Raw genomic sequence first — 24213 nt, forward strand, 5'->3', positions numbered from 1 at the left:
AACGCTAGTAGTCTGGCTAACAGCTGGCAGCGTTTACTTGCATTTTGCTTATTGTGCATCTTTTGTTTTTGTTGACACGCGAAAATTGCCAATAAACAATGGCCGAGGAAATTGACGATAATGATTTTTATCGTGAAAACTTCAGTGCCGACACAGACTGGGAAGTATTCAACGCACAGCTAGGCGATTTACTGCGCAAATGGGAAGTGAACGTCGATATTGGCGTCCCACTGCAGCCCGAGGAACTCTTCCACTGCAAATGGCAAATCGAGACCAAAACATTGGACATGCTGCACAATGGCATTGCCGTGGACTACTACGAGGCACAGTTGGCAGAACGTGAGCCACCAGCAGAGGGTCAAACAGCTGCTGGCGAGAAGTGTCTGCAACGCACCAATTGTCATCACGATTTGATGAGCAATTGGAATAGCTTTGGGCCGCCCATACGCAAATCCAGTGAGCTCCACACACTGGCCAGGATCTATGGGTTGCGTCGCTTTGTGGTGCTGCATCCCGCTGGTGGCGGCAACAACTATATGAGGTCACCATCAGAATTCAATTTCATTCTGAGCGCTGCTGCTGTTGTGGCTGCCGAAGTGTCCAGTGTGGTGCCCATTTTTGTGCAGATCCATGATCCCAAGTGGAACTTTTATATGGGCGTCTCCTTGGCACCAGCTTTGCGTACCAATTTTAGACTGATTGGACTCGAACAGACGCCCGAAGACTGTCGCTACTTGACGGGTTTGTTGACGCTCTTCCATGACAAGCTGCCCGCTTTGTATCCACGTGATGCTAAGATCTCGGTGCGTACCACCTACTCGCTGGATGCGGTGCGCATACGCATGCCCTTGTATGTGCCCTTCAATTGCTACACCGAGGATATTGCCATCGATGGCGATGTGGAGCGTCTGGATGTTCAAAATTTCTATGCCCTGCCTCATGGTTATGCTCCCGAGTCGAGCACCGAAAGCTACTTGGTCTACACTTGGCCAGAACTCTCCGAGAACGTTGCGTTTGACAGCGAAATGCGCACAGATTTTGTGCCTGCCAAAGCGCCGCTGGGCAAGATTTATTTGTCTGTGGAAGCCTTTTCCTATCTAACACTTTGCTTGAGCGACTATCAAGCGGTGGGAAAAGTCTCACGCTCGTTGGAATCGTTTGTGGGCAGGAATTTCTCGGGCATCAGCAGCGGCGCTCAGCACACAAATCCCTTGGATAAGCTTACCGAACACAAGCTGACTGGCAGAAGGGCAGAGCGGAGTAACTACGAGCTGCCTTCGCAGGCGGGACTCACGAAGAGTTTGCCGGGACCGATGAATGAGAGCGAACTCACAGAGCTACTCGCCTACTTGTTTCCCGATATGCATCCCCAAATGGCATTGTATCCCTACTCCAAGCAAAGCTTCAAAGATAAGGTGAGTTAAGGCAACTCTTGAAATATGCATTTTTGCATATGAATTTTAGTTGATGTTCTATATCAAATTTATTATTGTAAGAAACAAAATAGTATTTTAATATACTATACTTACATTTCAATTGTTTAACTGCAGACTTATTTTATGTAAAAAAGTCTTTGACTATTTAAACCTCTAATTTAATTTATAGATAGAATAGTCCGACAACAATCGGACCACAAAATCCATAACGAAACGTGGTAATTTTTTATATGACCCAAATTTATCATTTAATGAAAAAACAGTAAGTTAAATTAGAAACTAATTTATTGAGGTTTTCTCGATATATCCAAACAGTTCCATTAAATTAGATTCAGACTGTTATACATACATTTTAAGCGATCGGAATGTCTATATATGTATTAGTAAAGTTCTTATTATTAAAATGTTCTCTTAATCCCCGATATATTGCAATATATTCTCTTGAATATATCTCTCTTTGCAGTTCGATCCTATGCGCATCAAAAGCGCCGTTACAGATTCCTTGGTCAGTCGTCTCAGCTGCTTGTTGGCCACCTGCCACGCCCACCTGGGTGGCGTTGAGAGCATGGCCCAAGTGTGGGCGGCATTTACACGTCAACTGCGAGTCTTATGGGATAATTCGCTGACAGTGCCAGGGTAAGTATTTTTTTTATTAAAACTCTCGAAGAAGTTAACAAAAATATGCTTTATTTGAAACTTTGATGAGTATGAAACTAAAGATGTGGTTTAAATTGTAGTACAAACAACACAATGGAACAGACAAAAATTGCTCTAATTAACTTTAGCTAATATGTGTGTAACACATTTGTGTATCTGTGTGTGTGTGTTTTTTTGTGTTGAAGCCGCAAAGTTAACATTTTAGTTAATATGTATTAACAATTTGTAACGCACATTTATGGTTAGAGAGTAACTTCATTCCGTTCTAAAATCTAAAATCGGGTGGTGTTCGTTATCGACTATCGTTTATCGTTTATTGGTGTTTTGTCTAGAGATGAGTCTTCTTCGATAACAGTTTATCACTGATCGATAGTAAGAATCTTTTTGTGACTTTTAAGCAATTGAATTAAAAAAAACAACTAAGAAAAAAGGTAATCAAATGAAAACCTGGCTCAAAGTCACGTTTGTCTTCTTGTAATTGGCAGTAATTGTAATCCATAATATGCATTCATATATTGCTCAATATGTCGGCTCTAAAGAGTGCTGCTAAACTAAAACTAAGCACGTGCTTCGTAATTTTTCCATCTAAACATACTTCAACTTGGTATTTTTGTTTTTTTTTCGCGCTGGTGCTAAGGCAGTTTATTAATTAATTAATTCATTGTAATTACGTTTAATACTAAATTTGATGTTAAATTTCATTTCTTACAATTATCTATTTGCGATAACTCAGTTGTGGTGTGGAGTTATCGATAAATACTTGGTTAATTCTTAGCTAATTTTCTCTGCTTACTTTACAAGTGAAACATTTCGTGTTTATTTGCTTTTGAATTAAAATATATCCTACGGGGGTTTTATTCTTTAGTTATTTATTGCCTACAATTGTTGTTTATTTTTGTTTATTCCATATACATGTTGTATAGTATGTGTATACTCTTAAATTTATTGTTGTTCTTTTTAAATAATTGCTCCCGTTTTCCATCTCAATTGTGTGTTAGTCGTCTAATGCTCAAAGCGTTCATTTAACACGTCTCTCTCTCTTAAATCGATATATTCTAATAGATATATGTATTTATTTATTTAGTTTGTTTTTCGTTTTTCGTTTTTGTTTTTTGCCTTACTTCACTAAGTATTTAGTGCCAGACATAGACGGTTGTGGGTAGCGTTTCGGTAATCGAATCGTAATCCCTGTCCATGGGCACTAAATATTGTTAACTGTCAACTGTGTTCGCACGGATTTTGCACTCGGCCAAATCCCCATCATTAAAAATGCTTGAAACTCAACGTCGAAGCTTAGGACTAGAAAATTTATGTACAAGGCTTTTACAATAAGTATGCCTAAAGGGCCTACAAAATCATTTCAATATCGAAAACAATAAAAAACGTTGATTTAAATTAGATTAAATAATAATATACAAACTGAAAAAGCGTTTGTAACTAAAAAAAAATAAAAATTCCTATTAAAACAGAAAATATTTCCATTTTTAAATATTTCATTTAATAGAAAATCAAATTTAATATAAAAACCAAAAAAGCGTTTAAAAAATAATAATAATAGTTAAAATGCTTAAAACAACTGAAAGATTTTGTATTTTCAAATACATAATATACAAACCAAAAGAAGCGTTAGTCCTTTGAAAAATAAATAAAAATAACTGTCATAAAAGAAAATTAAGAAAATTTTAATTTTTTTTAAGTATTTCGTTTAATTTTTATTAAAATCGCACTACAAATTATAATTAAGTACTATAAATTAGGCAATTATTTGTTAAAACTTAGCACGCAAAGGTTTCGACTGAAGATTTTATACAAAAAGAAAAATAACTGGAAATTGAACTGATAAAATTAAAAATACCTCATAAGTTAAGGGCAGTAAATTTGCTCTACTAAACTGTTTGTAGAGCTTTTGGAATGTTTTACTTTTTTTTCTAAGGTTTTCTTGCTGGGTTAGACAAGCTGCAAATATTTGAAATAATTATCTTGAGGTATTCAGACTTTAAAAAGAAAAATATTTCAAAAATTCTAAAACTCTTTTTATAAACTTGAAATAATTGTGGAAATTTGTTGTTCTGACTTTTTGCTCATAATTATTTACAGTGAAATGTGTTTAATTATTATTTTTGTTGTCTCATCTAACCGCAGCTTAAACAAGTTTAGTTTAGTTTTTGTTCGTTTTTAAGAGCTATTAAGTATTGCATATTAGTACCATATATTTTTAAGATATTGACTTACGTTTTAGTTCTTTGATTGCTTAACATTTGCTTCTCTCTCTCTACTCTTTCTCTGCTATCTCTTTCTTTTCAAATATATATCAACTACTCGCACAGCGACAAAGAACCAAGGAAAGCTACAGATACAGTATAGAGTTACAAGATACAAGATACAATTGCAGTTTATATGTACACAAACAATTGGGGGGAGAGCGAGAGGAAAGGGGGGAAAAAGTACTTAACATATTCATTGCACTTCTCTAAACAGCATACAAAAATAGTTGGCTAAATTATGCAACTTGATTCTTGTGTCTGTTAACATTTCTATGCAAATTGCTTAGGACACTACAACACGCAACAACACGCAACAACAACAACATCAGCAACACAATTGCAACAACACCAACAATGACGACAACGAATAATGTTAACAACAACAAGGACAACAAGAGTTGGATTTTATTGCACTCAAAGCGTGTCCATGTCCATGTCCAATTCCAAGTCCAAGTCCGTGTCAATGTCAGCCAATGTCAAGTTCAGTGACGAGGCCGCAGCTGCAGCTGTTGCTGCTGTTGTTGCTGTTGCTGTTGTAGTTGTTGCTGTGGCATCCTCCTCATACTTGGCTGGCTGCACTTGCTCAATGCTTGACACTGAGGTGCTGGGCGCCAAGGATGCTTCTTCGCGACTTGAGTCACTTGCCGCTGTTGTTGTTGCTGACAGTTGTTGCTGTTGTTGGTGTTGCTGCTGTTCGCTTAGTCTACAATTACAAGTACAGTTACAGTTATCACTAATTGTATGCGCATTAGTTGCATCTATTAAATAATTGTTGTTTCGTCTATATAAAATATTGTTAGTCGTTGCCGGCAACTGCAAACGGAAAGCATTGCTGCGACTGCTGCTGTTGCTCTTGTTGCTGCCGTGTGGACGTATTGCAGGCGTGTTGCTGTTGTTATTATTGTTGCTTGTGGGATGATAAATGATTTCCTGACGCTCATATTCGTTAAAATAGTTCTCAACAACAATGCCAGACGTTGCCTCCGCTGCCGTTGTTGCTGTTGTTGTTGCCCCTGTCGTTGGCAATTGCTGTTGCTCATTGTTATTGCTTGCGTTGCTGTTGTTGTGACTGTTGTTGCTGTTGCTGCTATTATGGAAATTGGCTGCACGGGGCACCACATCGGGCGGCGAGGTGCAACGCTGTGTCTGCGGTGTATTGTAGTATTGTAAACGCTGATGTTGCTGCTGCTGTTGTTGCTGTTGCTGTTGCTGCTGCTGTGGTTGATATGGCTGCTCCAGTTGCTGTTGTTGCTGTTGTTGTTGCTGATTGTTTCTATGTCGTTGCTCCAATTGCTGCTGCTGCTGTTGCTGCTGTGCAACAACTCTTAAATGCTGACGCCGACCAGTTGCTGCTTCGCCTCCGCCAATGGCCGGCGTCAGATATTGTCAGAAAATACCATCGAGATTTAATACAACATTGAAATATCAGGATAACATAAGCCGCCCTCATAATGGCACCAAACCGTTGCGCGTTGTCGGATTGCGCGCCATATATATATCCATATCGTGATCGGTCCAATTGTCCGATGTATCGCAATAATTGTTCAACGTGTGCGTTGAACCCGCTTGTGAATATCTATAAAGACGATTCGAATGCTTTACAATTTAAACAAAAAAACAATTTACTCTTCACACACAACACCACAATTAAATTGGCCAATGAGTGTGGAAAGTTTTTTTTTGCCTCGAGGCAGTTAATGTGTTGTGCAAAATTGTTTAACCGAACCCCAAATTAAATACTATATAAGGCTTGTTACACTTTGAACACAAAATACTACAACAAAGAGTGCAAATGAATAAAAGGAAAATCAAAGTAAATAACAATTTAACTTAATGCGATAGTTGCACTTGCTCAATCGATTTATCGACGATGAGTTTAATGTGCTGTCTGTACATTTAATGAGTGCATTTTCTGTTATAGTTTTTCGTGTTTTTCGAGTTCATATTTACAGTGTAGCTTAAATGAATACTGTTAGTTGCAATGCTTATGAAAATTTAATGTTAGCAAATTAACCACAACTTTAAGTAATTTGTTTATCGATGTAAACTTCGATAGTAATACGATATTTTAAAGAATAGATACAGGTTAGATTTACAAAATGATAAGTAAATTATCTAAAATGAGAGGGATCAGCTTTGATGAAAGTTATAGCAAGAATTCACAAGGTATGACAATGAAAAATTAAAAAAATATTTCCAAAAATTTAGTTATTCTTCTATTTGCAAACAATTCTTAGTTTTTTTATGAATCCTAGTACTGCAATATTTTATTTTTTATAAAGAGCTTACAAATAAAACTGAAATACTTCGTTAAACAATATAATAAAAAATAGCTTTTTTATAAGTATGTATATTAAATTTCTTTGAAGTTCATTAATTTTTGCAGTTTATAGTATTTTAAATTAATTTGAAATGTTTTAAAAATGTTGCGACAGTCTGAAACCTTTTTTCCTATTCAAACTACAATTGTTGAACAGTTTTTTTCCTAGCTAGAAATGATTTTGTTATACCATTTGAGATGTGGAAATTATAAGGCTATTTTTCCTATAGCTTTGATTTTTCAAATAAATTCAGTACCAATAATTTGCATTAAGAATCAATTGCATTTAATAATTTTTTCGTTTTCATTCGAAAAATGTATGAAACTAAAGTAGCTTCATCACTAATCGGAATATCTTTATGAAAACTTGAGCTATTCATTGTCTGCACATTAAAGTAAAACATCACTAATCGGAATATCTTTTTAAAAACTTGAGCTATTCAAGGTCTGCACTTTCATTCACTAAGACATTCACTTTTGCTAAACCCCCATCAGAGTCAAATTCTGTGTTCTACTAAAAACAACACTCTTTAAACAACAATAAAAACAGAAAATCTGAATGAAATCTAAAGTGAGATGTGGGATATGTAGCACAAATTGTTAATAAAAATTTAATGGTTGGCATTAAAGTTGACAAAAGACAACAAAAAACATGTTTTCCGACAACTTTCGAGAAAGAAATAAAAAAAAAAAAGATTGAAAGTGTAGCGTATTTTTTTTCTTTCGTTTTGCTTTTTGCAATTAGTGGGAAGTGTTAAGCAGCTTGACAATTGTGTGTGTGTGTGTGTGTGTTAATTGAGCGTAGCTATGAGATTGTGTTGCAGCGTTTGTTTGAGAGTTTGGTTGTTGGTTGGTTGGTAGAAATTGTGTGAGTTCTACTTACCGACTTCCCGGTCGATGGTTATGTATGTGCGTGGTATTCAGTTGATCGCGTGATCTGGAACGCGGACGCGAGCGTCTTGCATTGCTGGATGCAATGCTAGCTGGTCCGCCAGGGCCAACCAATCCGCTCATGCCCATCAGACTGCCAGGGCCGCCTCCCATGCCAACCATGACATTGCCACCGCCGTTGCCACCGCCTCCGCCGCCGCCGCCACCCATACCGTTATGTATGGAGCCGGCGTAGGAGGCACGCGACATGCGCTCAGAGGCGGCGGCTAGCGATTGACGCGACTGACGCAGCTCTGGGCGGGAATTGACCAGATTTGTGGGGAATGCGCTGCCCAAATAGCCGCGATGTGAATTGTTCGAGAAACTGTGCTGCGATTGCCCATCGGCTATGGAGCTGTGTGTGTGTGTCGAGTGTGTGTGTGCGTGTGTGTGTGCAACATGAGCAACAACATGGAGTTGAATAAACAAAAAGAAAAGAATAAAAACATCAACATCAACATAAAAACAAATAAACATATGAAGGGAAATCAAATGTAAAATCAAAATATGCGAAATGTCATGCAAATGTTTACCAAGTGCCACGCCCACAACTTACCGTGATTTGGCCACCTTGCCAGGCATGCCAGAGAAATGGCTGCGCATGTCGTCGGGCTGTTCGACGGGATAAATGCGTGGTCGCGGTATCGAGCGTCCACTGTACGCCGATACCTGATCCCATTCCTGCAAAGAGAATTCAATAAGAAGAGAAATTAAATACGGAATTTTTTTGAATAAAATAAGAATTGTGTGAAAATTATTAAAAAAAAATTATACTTAAAGACTTGTGAAGCTCTATGTTTATTATAATTAAAGACCCACTATAAGATTATGTTTTATTTATGAGCTCTTTAAATTCAGGTTCTTTTAGAGATAGAGTTATGAAAGTTTGTTACAATATTCTTATTAGTTTAATTGTAAATTTCATAATTTTCATTTGACTTTTGGGGTTTTTTTTTAATCTGTTGTTCATTATATAATATTAAGATAGGCTTAATTTTGAAATTTTGCACAAATTCATTATTTTGTTTTTGAATATTCTTATATTTTTACTTTTATATCTTTCCCACCAAATGCGTTTTAATTTTTTTTACAACAATAAGCAGTTATTTAGGAATTTATTTGCCAATATTGCGAATTCGGCTTTTTCTGCTTATCTTAACTCATTGATCTCAGGTTCTATTAAAATTACAGCTCTGAAATTTTGTTCAAATACCCTTCTTGGTCGAATAATGTACTAATAATGTAGTTATGTTGTCTATTGGAGTTACATATTTAAAACAAACCATATTCGAATTAATACAATTTTTCAACTAGCAAATATGTTTAAACTAGTATTTACAAAGTTTCCTATAAATGATTTTAAAGTTGTTAATTAAATGAATCAGTTACTCGGGAATGTCTCCTTAAACCCAAAACTAAAGTTTCTTTCAATTGTTGATTGATGATTAAATGTTGTTTTAATCGTTCACAGTTGAATCAAGCAACTTTTCAATTGCCAAACATGAGAAATGCTGTTTTAATTCACTACGAATAATAAATACATGTTTAAATAAACGCAATTCTCGCCTGCTCGACATTTATTGAACTTTAAGAGTTCTTGGCTCACAACAATATTTTATATATATAAACGTACACAAATATTGGCCGGAATATTGTAACTGCTATTTGTTGGGCCATAAATATAAATGAAAATGAAAAAAAAAAGTGAGAGAGCGAAGGAAAGGAAAGGAAAATGGGGAATGGGAATGTTTGGCATCAATTGCTGCCGTTTTCCGAGTCACAAGTCAATTCAACAACAAACGGGGCCAACATTTTTGTAGCCTGATTTTCTTTTTTTTATAGCCAATTGGCAACTAAACTCACCTTGTGATTGTTAAAGGCCGATAGCGTGGCAATGGAGCCAAGTGGTCCTGGCGAACCGGTTGGACCGCAACAATTAACGGGCAAACCTCCAATTGGCAGTGGACTCTTTTGCTGGTTATTTTGCAGTTTACGCGAGCGTCTAACGGCAAAGTGGAAGAGGAGGAAGTTTAATAATGCTGTTGTTGATGATAAAGTGTTTTTTTGATACTGACCTGCTGGCAGCTATAAAGACAATCACGGCCACAATGATGGTGCCACAAATGGCGGCACTTGCCGCTATCGTTATCTTATCCATGTTCGATGTCTGCGAGCTGACGGTGCGAACCTCACGACACTGCTGATACGGCACCGTCTCCGGCGTCACATGCAGCTCCTCCAGCGATATCACACACACTATGATGCACTCCTGGGCGGGCACATTCTTAATCTTGAACTCACGCTCACTCGACTCCAGTGGCGGTCCTTGCTTGAAGGCCTTCTCGCCAAACAGTCGATAGACGACCCGGAAGCCGAGTATATTCGCTGTCTCCGAATCCCATTGAATGATCACAGAACTATCCTGACGAAACGCATGCTTCACCTGCACCTCATTCGCATCGTCGATGCGTGTGCCACGCTGCGGCGGATAACCCAACACCAGCGGCGGTCTCTGTGGCTTGTGTTGATTCCCATTGGCATTGTTTGGGCCTTGACGCCAGCCTGGCGCCTGTTTGCCGCCTGCTGTATGCAACGTTGAGCTGGCACTAGAGCTAGAGCTGCTGCTGGTTGATGTGATGGCGGTGGCTTGAACGCTGCCGGTGCCATTGACACCCACTGTGGGCAGAGCTTTGATGGACTTTGTTGCCGCTGTGGTCGCGGGACGAGGCGTCTGTCGAAAGGCGAGAGAGAGAGAGAGAGCAAAGCATTGATTTATGAAGAGTTCTTGAGGCATATTTAATACTTATTATTATTAAATCCTGCTTTATAAAGTCAATTGTTGTGGAGTAGACTTCAGTAGACTTTATTCAGGCTTTGCTTCTCTTTGTATCTAAAGATGCATTGTTTCTTTCAAGCTTTGGTTCTATTAGTAGCTCAATCAACGCATTGTTTCTTAGTGATGCACATAGTATCAGTAACTGAACTATAAAATTTGCTAGGATAACTATACTAATAAAAATGTTGACGCATTCCTAAGTACATAAACTACACTCAACATTTTTTTTCTTTTTAAATAGAATCAATGAAATAGAATCAAGAGGATACATAATGCTTTAAATTTTCATTCTTGAATTCTCATACTTTAATACTGGAATCTATAGCAACTACAATTATTATCAATCAGACTTTTGAACTCAACTTCACTTTGGTTCTCTTCTAAAATGTTCTCAAAGTTTGTTATAGTTTCTTTGTGGAAAACTTTGAGTTATTGTTATTTAATTGTTTTTCAATATTTCAGTTAAAAACTAGGAAAATTCTTTATTAGTTCAACATTATTTTCGATTTATTAAAAACAGTTATTTAAAAACTTACTTCTTGGCATCAGACATTTTGCTTCCTATTATATCGATTGCAAATTAATTCTTGTTTGATTTAAACTCAATTGAATATACACCACATATATTTATCTTGTTGTTAGCTTAAATTCTCGTACATTTTTAGCATCAATTATCACTTGCTAAACTAACAATAAATCAATTGTATGTAAGCACATAAAATCCAGTTTATTTATAGTTTAGTTTCAGTTTACTTATTTGGCTTTAAAATTGCTTCTGATTGTTTGCTTTTTTTGTTTAATTTAAAATCAATTCCTCATATAGTTATTTTAAATGAAACTAAACTAAACATTTTTATCAACATTATTATTATATTTCATAAACAATCAAGAATCGACTTTTATTTAATTTGAAATCAATTAAATAACTATGTGGGTCTCAACACTTTAGCTTTAGTAAATTGATTTCAAATCAATTGTTCATCTATTTAATTAAAATAAAACTAAATGTCATTTTTCAATGGGATGCCATTCAAAGTGTAGCTGATTGTTAGTTTAAATTCAGCAAACAACATATCACTAATGTTGCTTTCTAAACTCTCAATCAACTAGCAATTGTTATTGAATTTTAAATCAATTCAATATCAATGTCAATACCCCATTTAAATTTCTGACCCATAATTAGTTGAAGTGCGGTATTAACTGTGATCATTTTGATTAACTCACCGTGCTGGCTGTTGTGCTTAAGCTGGAGCTAGTTGTGGGCGCTGCTGTTGTGGTTGTTGTGGTGGACACAGTGGTTGTTGTGGTGGGCGAAGTGCTGCTCACGCTGGTTGCCACCGGCGATGAGGCAGCTGTGCCCGTTCCTGTTCCCGTGCCTGTGCCCGAACCGGTTTCGAACTCAACCGAATCTGGTGAGGTGGGAAACGTGGGCTTCAGATTGTCGGCGAGGCCAACGGGACCGCGCAGCGCAGCATCTGCAATCTCGGGACAATTGAGCTCCTCCGGTTGTATGGAGTAGAAACCGCGATCACGGAAACGCGGCGGCGTGCCACAAAACTGTGGATTACGTTCGCGAGAAGTGACCTAAAAAATATCGAATGCATTAAGTAGTTAAAATGGGGCGAAGTCGAAAGAAGGTCACTTGAAATTACCTGCAAATCACCATTGCGTATCCATTCGGCAACCCAGCGCAACTTGCAGTCGCAGTGAAGGAAGCGACCGCCAAGCGAGAGGCCTCGCAACGTGGCATTCAAATGGGTAAAGGCGCCCTCGGGCACAGTGCTCAGTGGATTGCCATCGAGAGCCAAGAGTGTGATGCTTGGATTGCCACGAAACGCCGCCTCGGGCAGCGAGGTGAGCAAATTGAAACCAATGTCCAGCACACGCAGCTCCTTCAGCGAATGCACGGCGCCAATGGGAAATTCGGCGAGCAAATTGTTGAGTAAACTCAATGAGCTCAATGTCTTGCGCACTCCGGCGAATGCTGTTTCCGCAATGCTTTGTATCAGATTCCTTTCCATGTTTAGTGCCGTGAGGGCATCCAAGCCATCAAAGACACGTATGCCAGCAGCACCAGGCAGCTCCTTGATGCCATTCTGCGAGAGATCCAAGAAAGCCAGGCTCTTCAGACCGCGTATACATTCAGGCACCCTGCGCTGCCTTGTGCCCTTCAAGTTCAGATTCTTTAAACTCTGTTCGAGGCCACGAAATGCGTTCGATGCCAGCGTCACATTGTTGTCGTTCAGCTTCAGTGTGGACAACTTGCTGAGACCGGCGAAGGCATCGTCGGGTATCTGGGAGAGCAAATTCCGTGACAAGTCCAACAGATTGAGCTTGGACAGCACTTGCAACGCCTCCACGGGCACCTCGTCCAGCTGATTGTCCTGCAGATTGAGATTCTTGAGCACCGACTCCTGGCCCTTGAAGGCACCACTTGCGATGCGACGAATGCCACAGCTGGAGAGCTGCACATTGTGCAGACTCAGCTGACTGAAGACATTGTCTCCGAGCTCCTCAATGCTTGCATTGTTCACATACAGCAAATCCACGGGCTTCAAGCGTGCATACTTGTTCATCGCTTCCAGCAGCTGTGAGAAGTCCACCTGCGTGAGTCAGAGAACAATGAGTGGGATGTAAGAAAACAGGAAAGCTTAGGAAGTAGAGAGTTAGAGAGTTAGAGAGTTATTTAAGAAATATGGTTAGCATCTCCTACTACTATCGATAGTAAGATTAATATTAATATTACTATTTGGAGTTACTATCGATTACTACTCATATTGTGTAGATAGCTATGGATAGTGGAGCTATTTTGTTAATTTTTAGGGTCTGAAGTTATTATCTACCTTTATTCATACTAATTATCAGATTTTGTTCTATCGATTGTATATTATCGATAGTAATATTTGTATTATTGACATTATTTACAGTCATTATCGATGTTTACTAATATTATGTGTTCAGCTGTGGATAGTAACATCATTTGATTTTATTGTTTTATAGTAACTAGCGACGATAACTCATATTCAGTTTCAAATTATTTACTATCGATAGTAGGATTATGAAGGTTTTGATTTATTTACTGTTGACGATTAATGTGTGCTCAAAAATCTATAGTGGCACCATTTTATTGGTCTTTAGTTATAATCGATGATTACTCTTATTAATTTTCAGATTGTGTAGTCGCATATCGATAGTAATAATGTTATAGATAATATTAATCTCTAGTTACTATCGAAGAATATTTTTTATAAAAACTACGATACTGATGTGCTTAAGGTTCACAATATTTCAGGAACAACATTTTCAGTTTTTAAATTTTTGTTGATTGTGATTTTTGTTGATAATTTTTAAGTTTTTAATCAAAAGTACTTTGTGGCTTACCTGATCACATTGCACGCTCAGCTCGCGTCCCAGATTGTAGGCACAAATGCAGCTCGTCTGCAGATCGGGCACATCCCGCTGCCAGGGACACTGGGCAAGCACCTGAACCGGGCTGCCGCAGCAGGCGAGCAGCAGAAGCAGCAGCAGACTCTGGTTTTTCGTAGAGGGCTGCTTGCCATTTGTGGGCGTGGTTGCTGTGTGTGTAATGCTGCTGCGTCTCATCTTGGCGCCGGCATAGAGCTGCAAGTATAGAAAAGAAAGCAGGAATTAGATAATGTTGTGAGTGGGGATTCGATTGCCATCAATTATGCAATTAATACGCTGCTGCCGCGTGCCAAAAGCACTTTTAGGGGACAGACGAATAGCTTTATCAATCAGTTGTCCAGTTAAATTCAATTTCATTTTCATGCTCGTTAAACAACAAACTGTGCGTGCAGCTCCTTATCATGCCTTCGCTCTGATCCTTTGGCAGTTTAGTTTGATTAATTTGCCTGTCTGCCCTGGACAAGACGAGAGTGGACAGCTCAACGTTTACCTCACGCCCTCTTCTTCACTCACCATAAAAAAGAAGCATAAAAAATGCAAAGAAGCAAAGCAAAAGGAGCAGCAACAATAAATCCCGCATCCCTTTTTTTGTTAGGGGACGAAACATTTAATTTAATTTGCCAGGCGCGTCATAAAAATAAAAAAGCGAAGCAAAGCGAAGAGAAGAGAAGGCGACAAGTGAAATCCTCCTGCTACGACAAAGTGGCTGCTGCCCCCCGTCAAAGCCAAAGCGTGAAAGCCAAAGCTGTTGACCTTTTTGCATAATCATGAATTATGGCGACACTCAACTTTTGCCAGTGTGTGTGTCTTCATCGAGGTGTGTGTTGTGTCTCTATTTAGCAGCTGGCTATTGTTTTGCCTCAACGAAGGGGTTGAATGTACTCTAAATAAATATTACGCATACGCCGCGTTGCCCGTTGCGAAAGGTCAATGCTGTTGGTTTTCTCACAAACCTGTGCAAAACTGTGCGAAAACAATGCTAATTTATCAAACACCCGTATTATTCAACAAAACCGGGTTGCCAACTATGAATGAAAGTTGTGCCAGAAAGCGGGCTGTAGACAAAAGAGCTAGAATTTGGTTAGTCAAAAGTTTCGGCAGCTGTGAGAACTAAATATGAGGAAATACAACACTTGAATACAAATTTAACTAAATTTTATTGTATATTATTTTGAAAAGTATTTTCAATTATATTAAATTAGAATTTATATTATCAATTTTTCCTCTAATCAATTTAGTTTTCTAATTAATCATTGAGTGTAGCAAATTGAATTAATTTAAAAAAATTTGATTCAATAAACTTTTATTAATTTTATTGTTACGTGAAACAGGTCAATGAATCTTTTGCTGCATTTTTCGTATAAATTGCAGCACAACACTTTCAATTTCAACTGTATTATTTAAAGGCAAAAGTAAAAGTAAATTTTTCAGCTGTGCTCCCATCGAAAATCATAATCAAACGCTTCATCGATTCGATTTCTATCACAAAAGCCACAAATAAAAATGATTAAAGAAATTAAGCTGCACGCTTCGCTCCCTCGCAACAAAATCATTGACAGCAGCAATTTGTATTTTTGGTTTTTGTTTGATTGATAGTTTTTCTGCAGCAAATTATATTTCATTTTGCGTTTTCCTTATTGCTAATTTTCCAGCCCTGCGGCTCTAAAATGTCGTTACGCTTGACTTAATATTTCATGCGATTTGCGTTTCGTTTCGTTTTGTGATTTATTTTCTTCAGCATCAGTTTTGTATTTTGCATTTCGTATATTTCACATTTCCACAATTTCCTTATGTTCCCAGCTCTAAATTGCATTACGTGAACTAAAAAATATGTTTTTTATTCGCACTCGAGTGTGCATTCCTTGCGGCAACTGCACTATTGCAATCACATCCTCCCTTTCTCAGTTCATGGGGGTTTTCATCTCATTTCTCACTCAGCTGTCCGGCCACAAATTTAATTAAAAAATTCTTGGCAACCATTTTTCTGCAGCTCTTCGTCCATCGTATTAATTGCATCACTAAATTTTTTAATGCGCGAAAAGTGCGAAAATTGCAAGACACAAGAGCGCTGAATGAATGCAATGCAATGCAAAAAAAGCAAAAAATACGAGTAGAATATGGAAACGGAATCAAAGTACAGTTGTGCTGCAAAGTTGAGAATCGGAATGCAGTTGAGCAGAGATAAACCAAATTAGAGAGCGACTAAATGAATGCCCTAGTATTCGAATAATAGAATGAACTTGATGTGGAGTTATTTAAAATTATTTAATTATTTTATATGCATAAAATATATTCTTTTATTTATTTTATTACTATTCAATTCTCTGCTGCCCATTTTAATGAAAGTAAAACAGCTTCCGGTATGTTTTAGTGTTTTTGCGGTATTTAATTCGGTATATTTTAAGAATAGTGACATCACGCATTTGTTATATTTACAGATACTCTACGGTATTATTCTTAAAATATACCAAAATAATATACCGATATGTGCCATTATTCTTAAAATATACCGAATCAATAACTGCAAAAATATTAAAAGTATAATACAGCACATTATTCTTAAAATATACTGAATTATTGTACCACAGAAATACTAAAATCAAAGGTATGGTATATTGATTTAGTACTACATTCATTATATACCATACAGTGCAAAATATACCAGAATTATCATTAAAGATCTCGAAATAGAAATCTCTATAAAAATTAATATTATAAATTAATGCAAAACAATGCAATTTCTTGGAGCTACGCTAATGTCATTAGTTTTATCTCAACTTATATTTAACACTGAGAAAATTATAGTAAATGCCATGCTTGCCATATAATATCATCATCACCTGAGACAAGTTTCCCTTAATTACAGGGTAGAGCAGCTGAGACTGCGCAACTTCCACACTTTTTTTTTTTCTCTCAGCCCAATTGAAGGTGTAAATGTTTTATTGTTTCTGTTGTTGTTGTTGTTGGTGGCAGCATAATTATTCACTTTTTGTCTGTGTTTTGTTTTTAATTTTGGTGTTGTTTTTTTCTCTCCTTGCCAAATTTGCATTTTTAGACAATGGGCCAAGAGTGCGAGACAACGCTACAAATTTGTGTGTATTTTTTTCTTTTTCGCTTTTATTTCTCGCATCTCGTGTCTATTTTTGGGCAGCTTACAAACAATTTTTCCCTTAGGGCCGGACTCGGGTCTTGGCCTTACTTAAAATGAGATTTAATTGAAGTTTTATTTAACAAAGGCCGTGAAGTTTTTTTTTGCTCGCTCGCTGTTGGCACACTTTTTTTCTGTGGGCGTGGCCATGACGTGCCAGGCGACCGCATGATAATTCGGTTAAGCATTTAAGTGGATTAGAATTTGGAGGTGTCAAAAAAAAATACGTAGAAAGAGAAAAAGTTATTTTTGTGTGCTGTGTGTTGAAGACGAAAAGTTGTCAATTGAAAAGTTGCAGGTGAATTTTTTTTTGATTTTTTAGTTGAAATAATCTTTTAGGTCATCGCTCGCCCAAAAAGGTAAATGAAATTTACTTGAGCTTGAGCTTGAATCCAAAAAAAAAGATAGAAGAAAGCATTGCATGTATTTGTTAAGTGGATTCTGTCAGGAAGCAGTCAGTTTCATCTAATTAAAAGTCTGACAACAAGGACTTTAAAGAGAGACGCTTTAAGCGATGAATTAAATATATTTTCAACACTTTTCATAATGCAACTGACTGATAAGCGTTTAGCCAATCACATCGGTAATATGTGGCTAATTAATTGATCTATAAATAATTAATAACAAGCAGCTGGACGCGCAATCAGCAATAGCAACGACGCTTGTGATTTCCTTTACGATAAACAAAAGTATTTTAACAATTGATTTAGTGCTGCCTATTGTTGGGCTCGTTAAGTGTTCAGATAACACAATCTTCAAGTAGCAATTGTCGAATGTGGTAGTCACGTCTTTAATTGGCGTTTTTATTTCGCCAAAAAACAATCATGAAACAATAGCAATATTAAATTGACATAGAAAAATGAAACTAAATTGCAAGCTTCAATTTGTCATTATTAAAATAATAGTATATTAGATTTTTTTATTAAAAATAAAATAAGAAATCCATAGGATTTTAGTTTTGCTGAGATATATATAATATAATATGCTTTTAGACAATCGCATTAGCAGGCTGCGAATTTCAAGATCTCTGCTACACACGAGCCTTGCTCCTCGTCAAAGAACAAATTGCCAGCACAGGACTTTTCATCTTTCGTGACACCATTCGAGCATCTCAAATAGTTCCGACAACCCTTCGTGGCGCTGAGAACAAAGGGAATCGTGCGTCCCTGGCAACGATCCTCAGAGCAAGCCACCTTAATTGGCGTAGTGCAGATCTGCGAAGTCGCGTCGAAGAACAAATCATCGCCGCAGTGGCCCCATTTGGGAGCCGGATCCGGACTGCCATCCGATGTCTGGGTGCAGTAGAAATAACCGTGGCAGGTGGCCCCATCTGCCACATAGGCGTTTATCTTGGGACTTTTGGCAGTGCCGCAAACATTCGTGGGATACGGATGGGCATCGCAATGCACCAGACTCTTGGAGATACATGCACCAGATCGGGCATCGTAGTAGCCCGTCTTGCAAGTGTTGTCCACGAGTGCACCCTTGGTGCATTCATAATACCGATTGCAGCCCAAGTTGCTGTCAAAGCTCACACCGTTCTTGATAATGCTGCAGTAATCAAATGAGGCTGCAGTGCATGTCGAATGCTGTGTCCAAACACAACGCTGAGTGGTTCCATTAAAGTGTTGGCCAGCGGCGCATTTGCCATACATCGGCGTCTGTTCGTCGGCACAATAGTAATAGCCAAAACAGGACTTGGGATCGTTGATGAATTTCGCTGTAGAATTTGCACACGTCACATCACAACCATCGCTGTCGTCAAGTGTTTTCACACACTTCAGTGTGTCCTTGTTGAAGAACGGCGTCGATCCCGTGCAGGTGGTGTAAGTGCTCTTTGCGTCCTGGCATGTGATTGATCGACTGCAGGATTCGGGATCACGTAACACAGTGCCATCGGAGAACAATTGACAGATGTCTTCGACGCGCTGACTTGTCGCAAAGTTGGCCAGCAAAAGCAAAGCCAAACAGTTAACTAAATTCCTTCCTTTCATTGTGTTCACGTTGAGTACCGACTGCAAACTAATTGAAACCCATTCTAGTGTAGCATCTATTTAAAGGCAGTTGATAAACACCCAAATGAAATTTCAAAATTGATTATTAGAAGAGAGCGCGTTATGTTGGAAATTCCGGCGGTGGCGATAAATGATTAGATTAATTTGCCGAAAATAATACGAGCAAAAGGCGCAGATGTTTTGTTTGTTGTGCTTCATTGATAAATCATTTGCTGTAAGGCGAAGATTAGCGGAAAGCTACTCAGATATTTACTACAGAAGAAAAGAATACGTCATTCAAGGATTGCTTATCGAAAACCAATACAATTCACGCCTTTTTCTAAGCATTTTTTCCCATTGATTATATTCTGGTAAATTTATAAATCTGTGCTATATAAACAGCTGTAGTAGCTAAAGATATGCTCTGGTGTATTTGTTGGATTCATAAGCAAAAATTTTCTAGTAATTTTATAGCTCAGAGTGATAAGCAACTATTGATAGTTGAGCGAATAATTGCTCATAATGTGAAAAAGTTTAATTTAACTCTAGTTAGAAAAAAGAGAATTTATAGACCAGAATATTGAAGCTGTCACTTTTTTTCAAAAGAAAATCTAGACTATTGTAAATACAAAATATTTCAACGATAGTAAATACTATCGATAAATAACAATAGTACTATAATCAATAAAAAATAGTCTTTTAGGATTAAGTAATTCTATGAAGTGTGTGGCTTAATGCTGTTGATTTAATTGTTAGTTATTAATAATTGAATAGCACACACTTCTTGTGATAAATGAATTCAATAAATATCAGTTAAGCTACATAATTTATTGTCTATTACTAATCGATAGAAATATGCATGTGATTATTTGATTTATTTGTTATTAAAATATAGATTTGTATTTGAATGTTTTATTGGCAAAACTGCTTTTCATAAATCTGATCTTATCGAATTTGATCAGTTAAACAATCTGCAGCTAATAAATGACGATATTTGCAAACCGGCTTTCAAAGTATTCAAAGCTCAAAGCTCGTCAAATGTTACACTTTATTTAGATAACAATTTTTTTTCATTTTTATTGAAATTGTTTTGCCTGCTGCCAGACACAAGTAGTATATCAAATTGGTGAATGAGTGTGAATCAATTGGCAATTGGCATATCAAGTTTCAATAGAGATAAAACCGAATACTCAATATTTATTATGGCAACAACCAGCAGAAATTGAATCATATTTTTTTTTCGGTAGAAATTTAATAATACTTGGCAACACTTTCGCAAGAAATTTAATAAAATATTTTGGCAAACATTTGTTGTGGCCACTTTAAGAGCTTGAGCCATTTCCTGGCTGTTCATCTCTTCTTCAGACGCACTTGAAATAAATAGAACTATAAAGTGACTTGGCCGAAAATAGCCAAAAAACAAATTGTGTATGTGTGTGTGTGTGTGTATGTGTTTGTGGTGCTTGTGTCTTGTGGCCACAAAATAAAACGTAACGCTTGCTCATATATTTGGTAAGTTTATTTCTTTTTCGTTGTTGTGGGTGTGTGTGTACATTAAATGATGTGCAGAGGGCCACTTGATCTTAAGTTGGTCAGCAGCTGAAACTAGCTTCATTGTGGCCAATTTGGTTTCGGTGTTGTTTTTTTAGTTTGGCTTAAAAAGCTTTTAAGCAGCTGCCGCTTGCAGCTGCCAACACGAAACTCATAAGCGAACTTTATGCAAATGCAAAAAGGGCAGCAACAGCGGCACATCCGCCTGTCGTTCTGGCCAAATAAGTCAGTTCCTGTTCCCTTTTGAGCAGCAGCAGCACAAAAATTCCCTCTAAGCCATGCATGCAACACAAAAGCAAAAGACAAGACATAACTGTTCAAGTGGCCATAGAAGAAGAAAGAAAGAATGAATAAAAAAACCAAACTCTGGTTCAATAAACTCTTGCTCGATGAGTCACAAGAGCTGCGCTTGTTGCTCACTGCTCATTTGCTATGCAGAACAACCAGAATGTTTGTGCCACGCCACGCACAATAGCAACAACAGCAACAACTATGACAAGAAGTTGTCCCACTGTGCATACCAAAATTGTGTGTGTGTGTGTGCGCAAAGACAATGACAACCATTCTGCGTTTTCTTTCGCGCTTGTCTTCAGACGCAGTGCGTGTCATGGATTCCAGATACATCTACATATCAACAGCTACCATATACACACATTCATACATACATTCAGTAGTTGTTAGCTGACAGACAGCTGATGGCTGAGTTTCTTCTTTTTTCTTTGTCTTTGTTTTGCACGCCGCAACGTCAGGTTTTTATTGCCATTTTGCTGTTGTCTCTGAGACGGGCTCTGACTACGTTCTTTGGTTCTTTGTACACCGAAAAATCGCCACAGTTTTTATTACCCGCTCCCATACACTCATAGAGTTGGCAATCCTTAGCATTACATGCACATCAAATCTGTGATAAAGCTATATCAGCACGTAGATATTGTTTATGGCCATTAGCTCGCTTTAAAGTCGTCCGTCTTTTTGTCGGACTGACAACCTTGGCATTAACAAGGCGATGTGTTGAAACTATTTGCAGATACTTTTCTAGTGCTTAGATATAAATTTACATTTTATACATTTTTTTTGGCGATTTTATTCGTGTATAGAATTGTTTACTGAGTTTTGAGTGTCTCACAGATATGTTGCTATTGGAAAAGATTATTTTCTAATTCACTTTAGGTTCCAAATTGTAAGAGATTATTTTTTTATTTATGATAATGTTAAGTTTACTTATTTTCTTCATTATGTAAAAGATTGTTTTCCAATTTAATTAACAAATACTTTTATATTAATAATGAAGTTAATTTTCTGTCTTAACATATAACATGACATAACATATCCTTCGGTATATTTCAGAATTTTTTCGGTATACTTTATTATTATTTGCAATAAAGCAAATCGGAAACTTTAGTTTTCTTTTCATTGTTTAATCTTACGGATAATTGTTGTATATTTCTTTACAATATATATAAAATTCCGTCTCCTAATTATTTTCCGAAGTTTAGTCACTATTTGTAAAGAATATTACTAATATAGATACTTCTTGTATGACCTTAAACTCTGCAACATTTCCCTTAATCAGCCTTGGCTTTAATACCAAATTTGTTGCTTCAAGCAAATGTTGTTTATACCCCGAATTTGTTGAATGTTATCCCAGCTGTAACACAAATCCCTCTCCTCTTCCAGCACTGCACCTGGTTTCCCCGATACGCGCACTTGTCTGCTGCACCAGAAGCTGCAGATGCTCAACGTGTGCGTGGAGCGTCGTGTACATCGAGAAGCACTCGGCAAACGCAAACAGCAACAACAGCCAGAGCCACAACAGCAATTGAGCGAAGATGAGGATGAGGGAGAATTCTATGACTGCGATGAGCCAACGAGTGCAACAAGCGGTTCACCAACTCGCGCTGTGTTAAGCCTCAAGCCCGAGGGTCGCTTGAAGCGTTTGGGTGAACAACGTTTGCTCGACGAACCAGAGGAATTTCTGTATATTCCTCAAACCCAAGAGCCGGTGCCCAAGACAGAGGATCAACTTCATGACGATGCCGAGGTGATGCTGCAATTGGGACCCGGCTCAGGGCTGAGTACACAGATGATGTGCACCTCGTTGTTGTCCGATATGGAGGCCTTTAAGGCAGCCAATCCACGTGGCAAAATGGAAGACTTTATACGCTGGTACAGTCCCAAGGACTGGGAGGAAGTGGAGAATGGTGAGAGAGAAATAATTGATAAATGATTCCATGAACGTTTTATTTAGAATTCGTTTATTTTCTTAGCAAATGGCTCGACTACTCAGCAGCTGAGTGTGCGCATGACAACCGAGGGCAACACCTGGCAGAAGGTGTGGCAACAGGCCCAACCAGTGCCTGTGACAAGGCAGCGACGTCTCTTCGATGACACCAACGAAGCTCTGAAAGTGTTGCACTATCTCGAGACGCGCAACATGAGCGAGATCTATGCGCTAACTGTAATGCCAGCGTTGCACACAGCGCTGCTTAAGCTGATTGTAAGTATAAAATAAAATATGGAAATTATTTAAATATTTTTTTTAAAATTTTCTAATATTGATATTCGCTGTTACAATGAAGTAGAGCACATAAGTATCATAGAAGTCAATGAATAAATTTCTTGATATACAATAATATAATATATAGATTGATTAACAATCAACAATTTGATCACTCAAATTTCTTTTCTATAACAGTTCTTATTAAATATATATTTTTTAAACATCTTTCAAATCATATTGAATAATTGATCTCATATCTCTTCTACTCTCCACAGGACATTTACAGCAATGCCCACGTAGAAGATGTTTTTAGCTCACACATCGAGCAGCTGCTGAACGACTTGTGTCGCCTCTCGCGCTCCCATTCCAATGAGCCGCCCAACCTGGAAGCATTTCTCTCGAATCTCGCCGAACTCGAGCGTCGCTTCTATCAATTCAAATGCTTTGAGCGACTCGCTGGCTATCCAAAGCGCAGCAATCTGGCGCAGATCAAGCAACAATTTGCCGAGATACTCAAGAATGAAAACAGTTGCACCATTGTCAACAAGAAGGTGGCGGCAACAAGTGATTTGGCCTCAGCTGGCAGTCTGTATGACATTCTCAGTCCGAAGCTGGAGCAGGATATCTCGAATCGTTTGATCAGCAAGGACTACGTTATACGACTCGATGGTGATACAAAGGCCACCGAAAAGGGTCTCTACATGGGACCGCAATTTATGCGAGCGATTGTTACTGGGGATAAATTGCGACTCTGCGGCGCCTTCACCGAGAGCACAACATTTGTCTGAGAACTCTCGAAACTGATTCCATAATCAAAACCGTATTTACTATATAGATAACTTATGATATTTTGCTTCTCTCTTTTTACTTAATATATATTTGGTGCTTTGTTTTTGCTGTAAGTTGTATTTAAAATGCAATAAAATTATTAAAGCGACAGCATCTAATCGCATAATCATTGCCCCATTGACACGCCACTTAAAGCGAAATGTTTTCACCGAACAACAACAACCATGAGCTGCTGCTTGAGATATGGAAATTGCCAACATTCCAAAGTGGAGGTAGGCAAAATAAAAGTCTATGCCAAAGGCAAGACACACTAGACGTCGTCGTCGTCGTTGTTGTTGTGGTGGGGTAAGCAAATTGTGGGCCAT

The 24213-nt window shown here is 37.8% G+C and overlaps 4 protein-coding genes and 1 long non-coding RNA gene across 7 annotated transcripts in view; 1 reads left to right on the forward strand and 4 right to left on the reverse strand.

The window, feature by feature from the left end:
* On the forward strand, nt 1-24014 carry LOC132784571 (rab3 GTPase-activating protein catalytic subunit). The gene is made up of 5 exons (XM_060790272.1): nt 1-1415; nt 1900-2072; nt 22237-22760; nt 22827-23056; nt 23335-24014. The coding sequence occupies exons 1-5, from the start codon at nt 99-101 to the stop codon at nt 23845-23847; spliced, it is 2757 nt and encodes a 918-aa protein (XP_060646255.1). The 5' UTR covers nt 1-98; the 3' UTR covers nt 23848-24014.
* Nucleotides 3792-24213, reverse strand: part of LOC132784578 (uncharacterized) — a 42355-nt gene continuing 21933 nt past the window's right edge. The window contains exon 2 of the mRNA XM_060790284.1: nt 3792-5006. Within this exon, the coding sequence (XP_060646267.1) occupies nt 4772-5006 (235 nt within the window). The 3' untranslated portion in view covers nt 3792-4771. The remainder of the gene's footprint in view (nt 5007-24213) is intronic.
* Nucleotides 5593-24213, reverse strand: part of LOC132784556 (leucine-rich repeat and fibronectin type-III domain-containing protein 3) — a 76348-nt gene continuing 57727 nt past the window's right edge. For 2 of the 3 annotated variants that reach the window (XM_060790242.1, XM_060790250.1), the window contains 8 exons: nt 13825-14064; nt 12096-13046; nt 11668-12027; nt 9683-10338; nt 9471-9609; nt 8164-8288; nt 7561-7962; nt 5593-5933 (listed from right to left, as the gene is read on the reverse strand). In XM_060790242.1, coding sequence (XP_060646225.1) covers nt 5804-5933; nt 7561-7962; nt 8164-8288; nt 9471-9609; nt 9683-10338; nt 11668-12027; nt 12096-13046; nt 13825-14046 — 2985 coding nt within the window. In that variant the 5' untranslated portion in view covers nt 14047-14064 and the 3' untranslated portion in view covers nt 5593-5803. The remainder of the gene's footprint in view (nt 5934-7560; nt 7963-8163; nt 8289-9470; nt 9610-9682; nt 10339-11667; nt 12028-12095; nt 13047-13824; nt 14065-24213) is intronic. The other variant, XM_060790259.1, reaches the window with a different exon arrangement.
* Nucleotides 17947-19056, reverse strand: LOC132794248 (peritrophin-44). Its single transcript, XM_060804548.1, has one exon. The coding sequence runs from the start codon at nt 19009-19011 to the stop codon at nt 18019-18021; it is 993 nt and encodes a 330-aa protein (XP_060660531.1). The 5' UTR covers nt 19012-19056; the 3' UTR covers nt 17947-18018.
* Nucleotides 20649-21734, reverse strand: LOC132794916 (uncharacterized). The gene is made up of 2 exons (XR_009633375.1): nt 21228-21734; nt 20649-20875 (listed from the first exon to the last, which is right to left on the reverse strand). It is a non-coding gene; the product is annotated as an uncharacterized LOC132794916 (long non-coding RNA).

This window comes from Drosophila nasuta, chromosome 2L (genome assembly GCF_023558535.2).
Source record: "Drosophila nasuta strain 15112-1781.00 chromosome 2L, ASM2355853v1, whole genome shotgun sequence".
Taxonomy (NCBI): Eukaryota; Metazoa; Arthropoda; class Insecta; order Diptera; family Drosophilidae; genus Drosophila; species Drosophila nasuta.

Bases quoted from the DNA above. Each gene is read 5' to 3' on its own strand.
- LOC132784571 (XM_060790272.1), top strand. From the start codon at position 99: ATGGCCGAGGAAATTGACGATAATGATTTTTATCGTGAAAACTTCAGT. The intron at 22,761-22,826 runs GTGAGAGAGAAA...TTATTTTCTTAG, and splicing joins CTGGGAGGAAGTGGAGAATG to CAAATGGCTCGACTACTCAG. The intron at 23,057-23,334 runs GTAAGTATAAAA...TACTCTCCACAG, and splicing joins CAGCGCTGCTTAAGCTGATT to GACATTTACAGCAATGCCCA.
- LOC132794248 (XM_060804548.1), bottom strand. From the start codon at position 19,011: ATGAAAGGAAGGAATTTAGTTAACTGTTTGGCTTTGCTTTTGCTGGCC.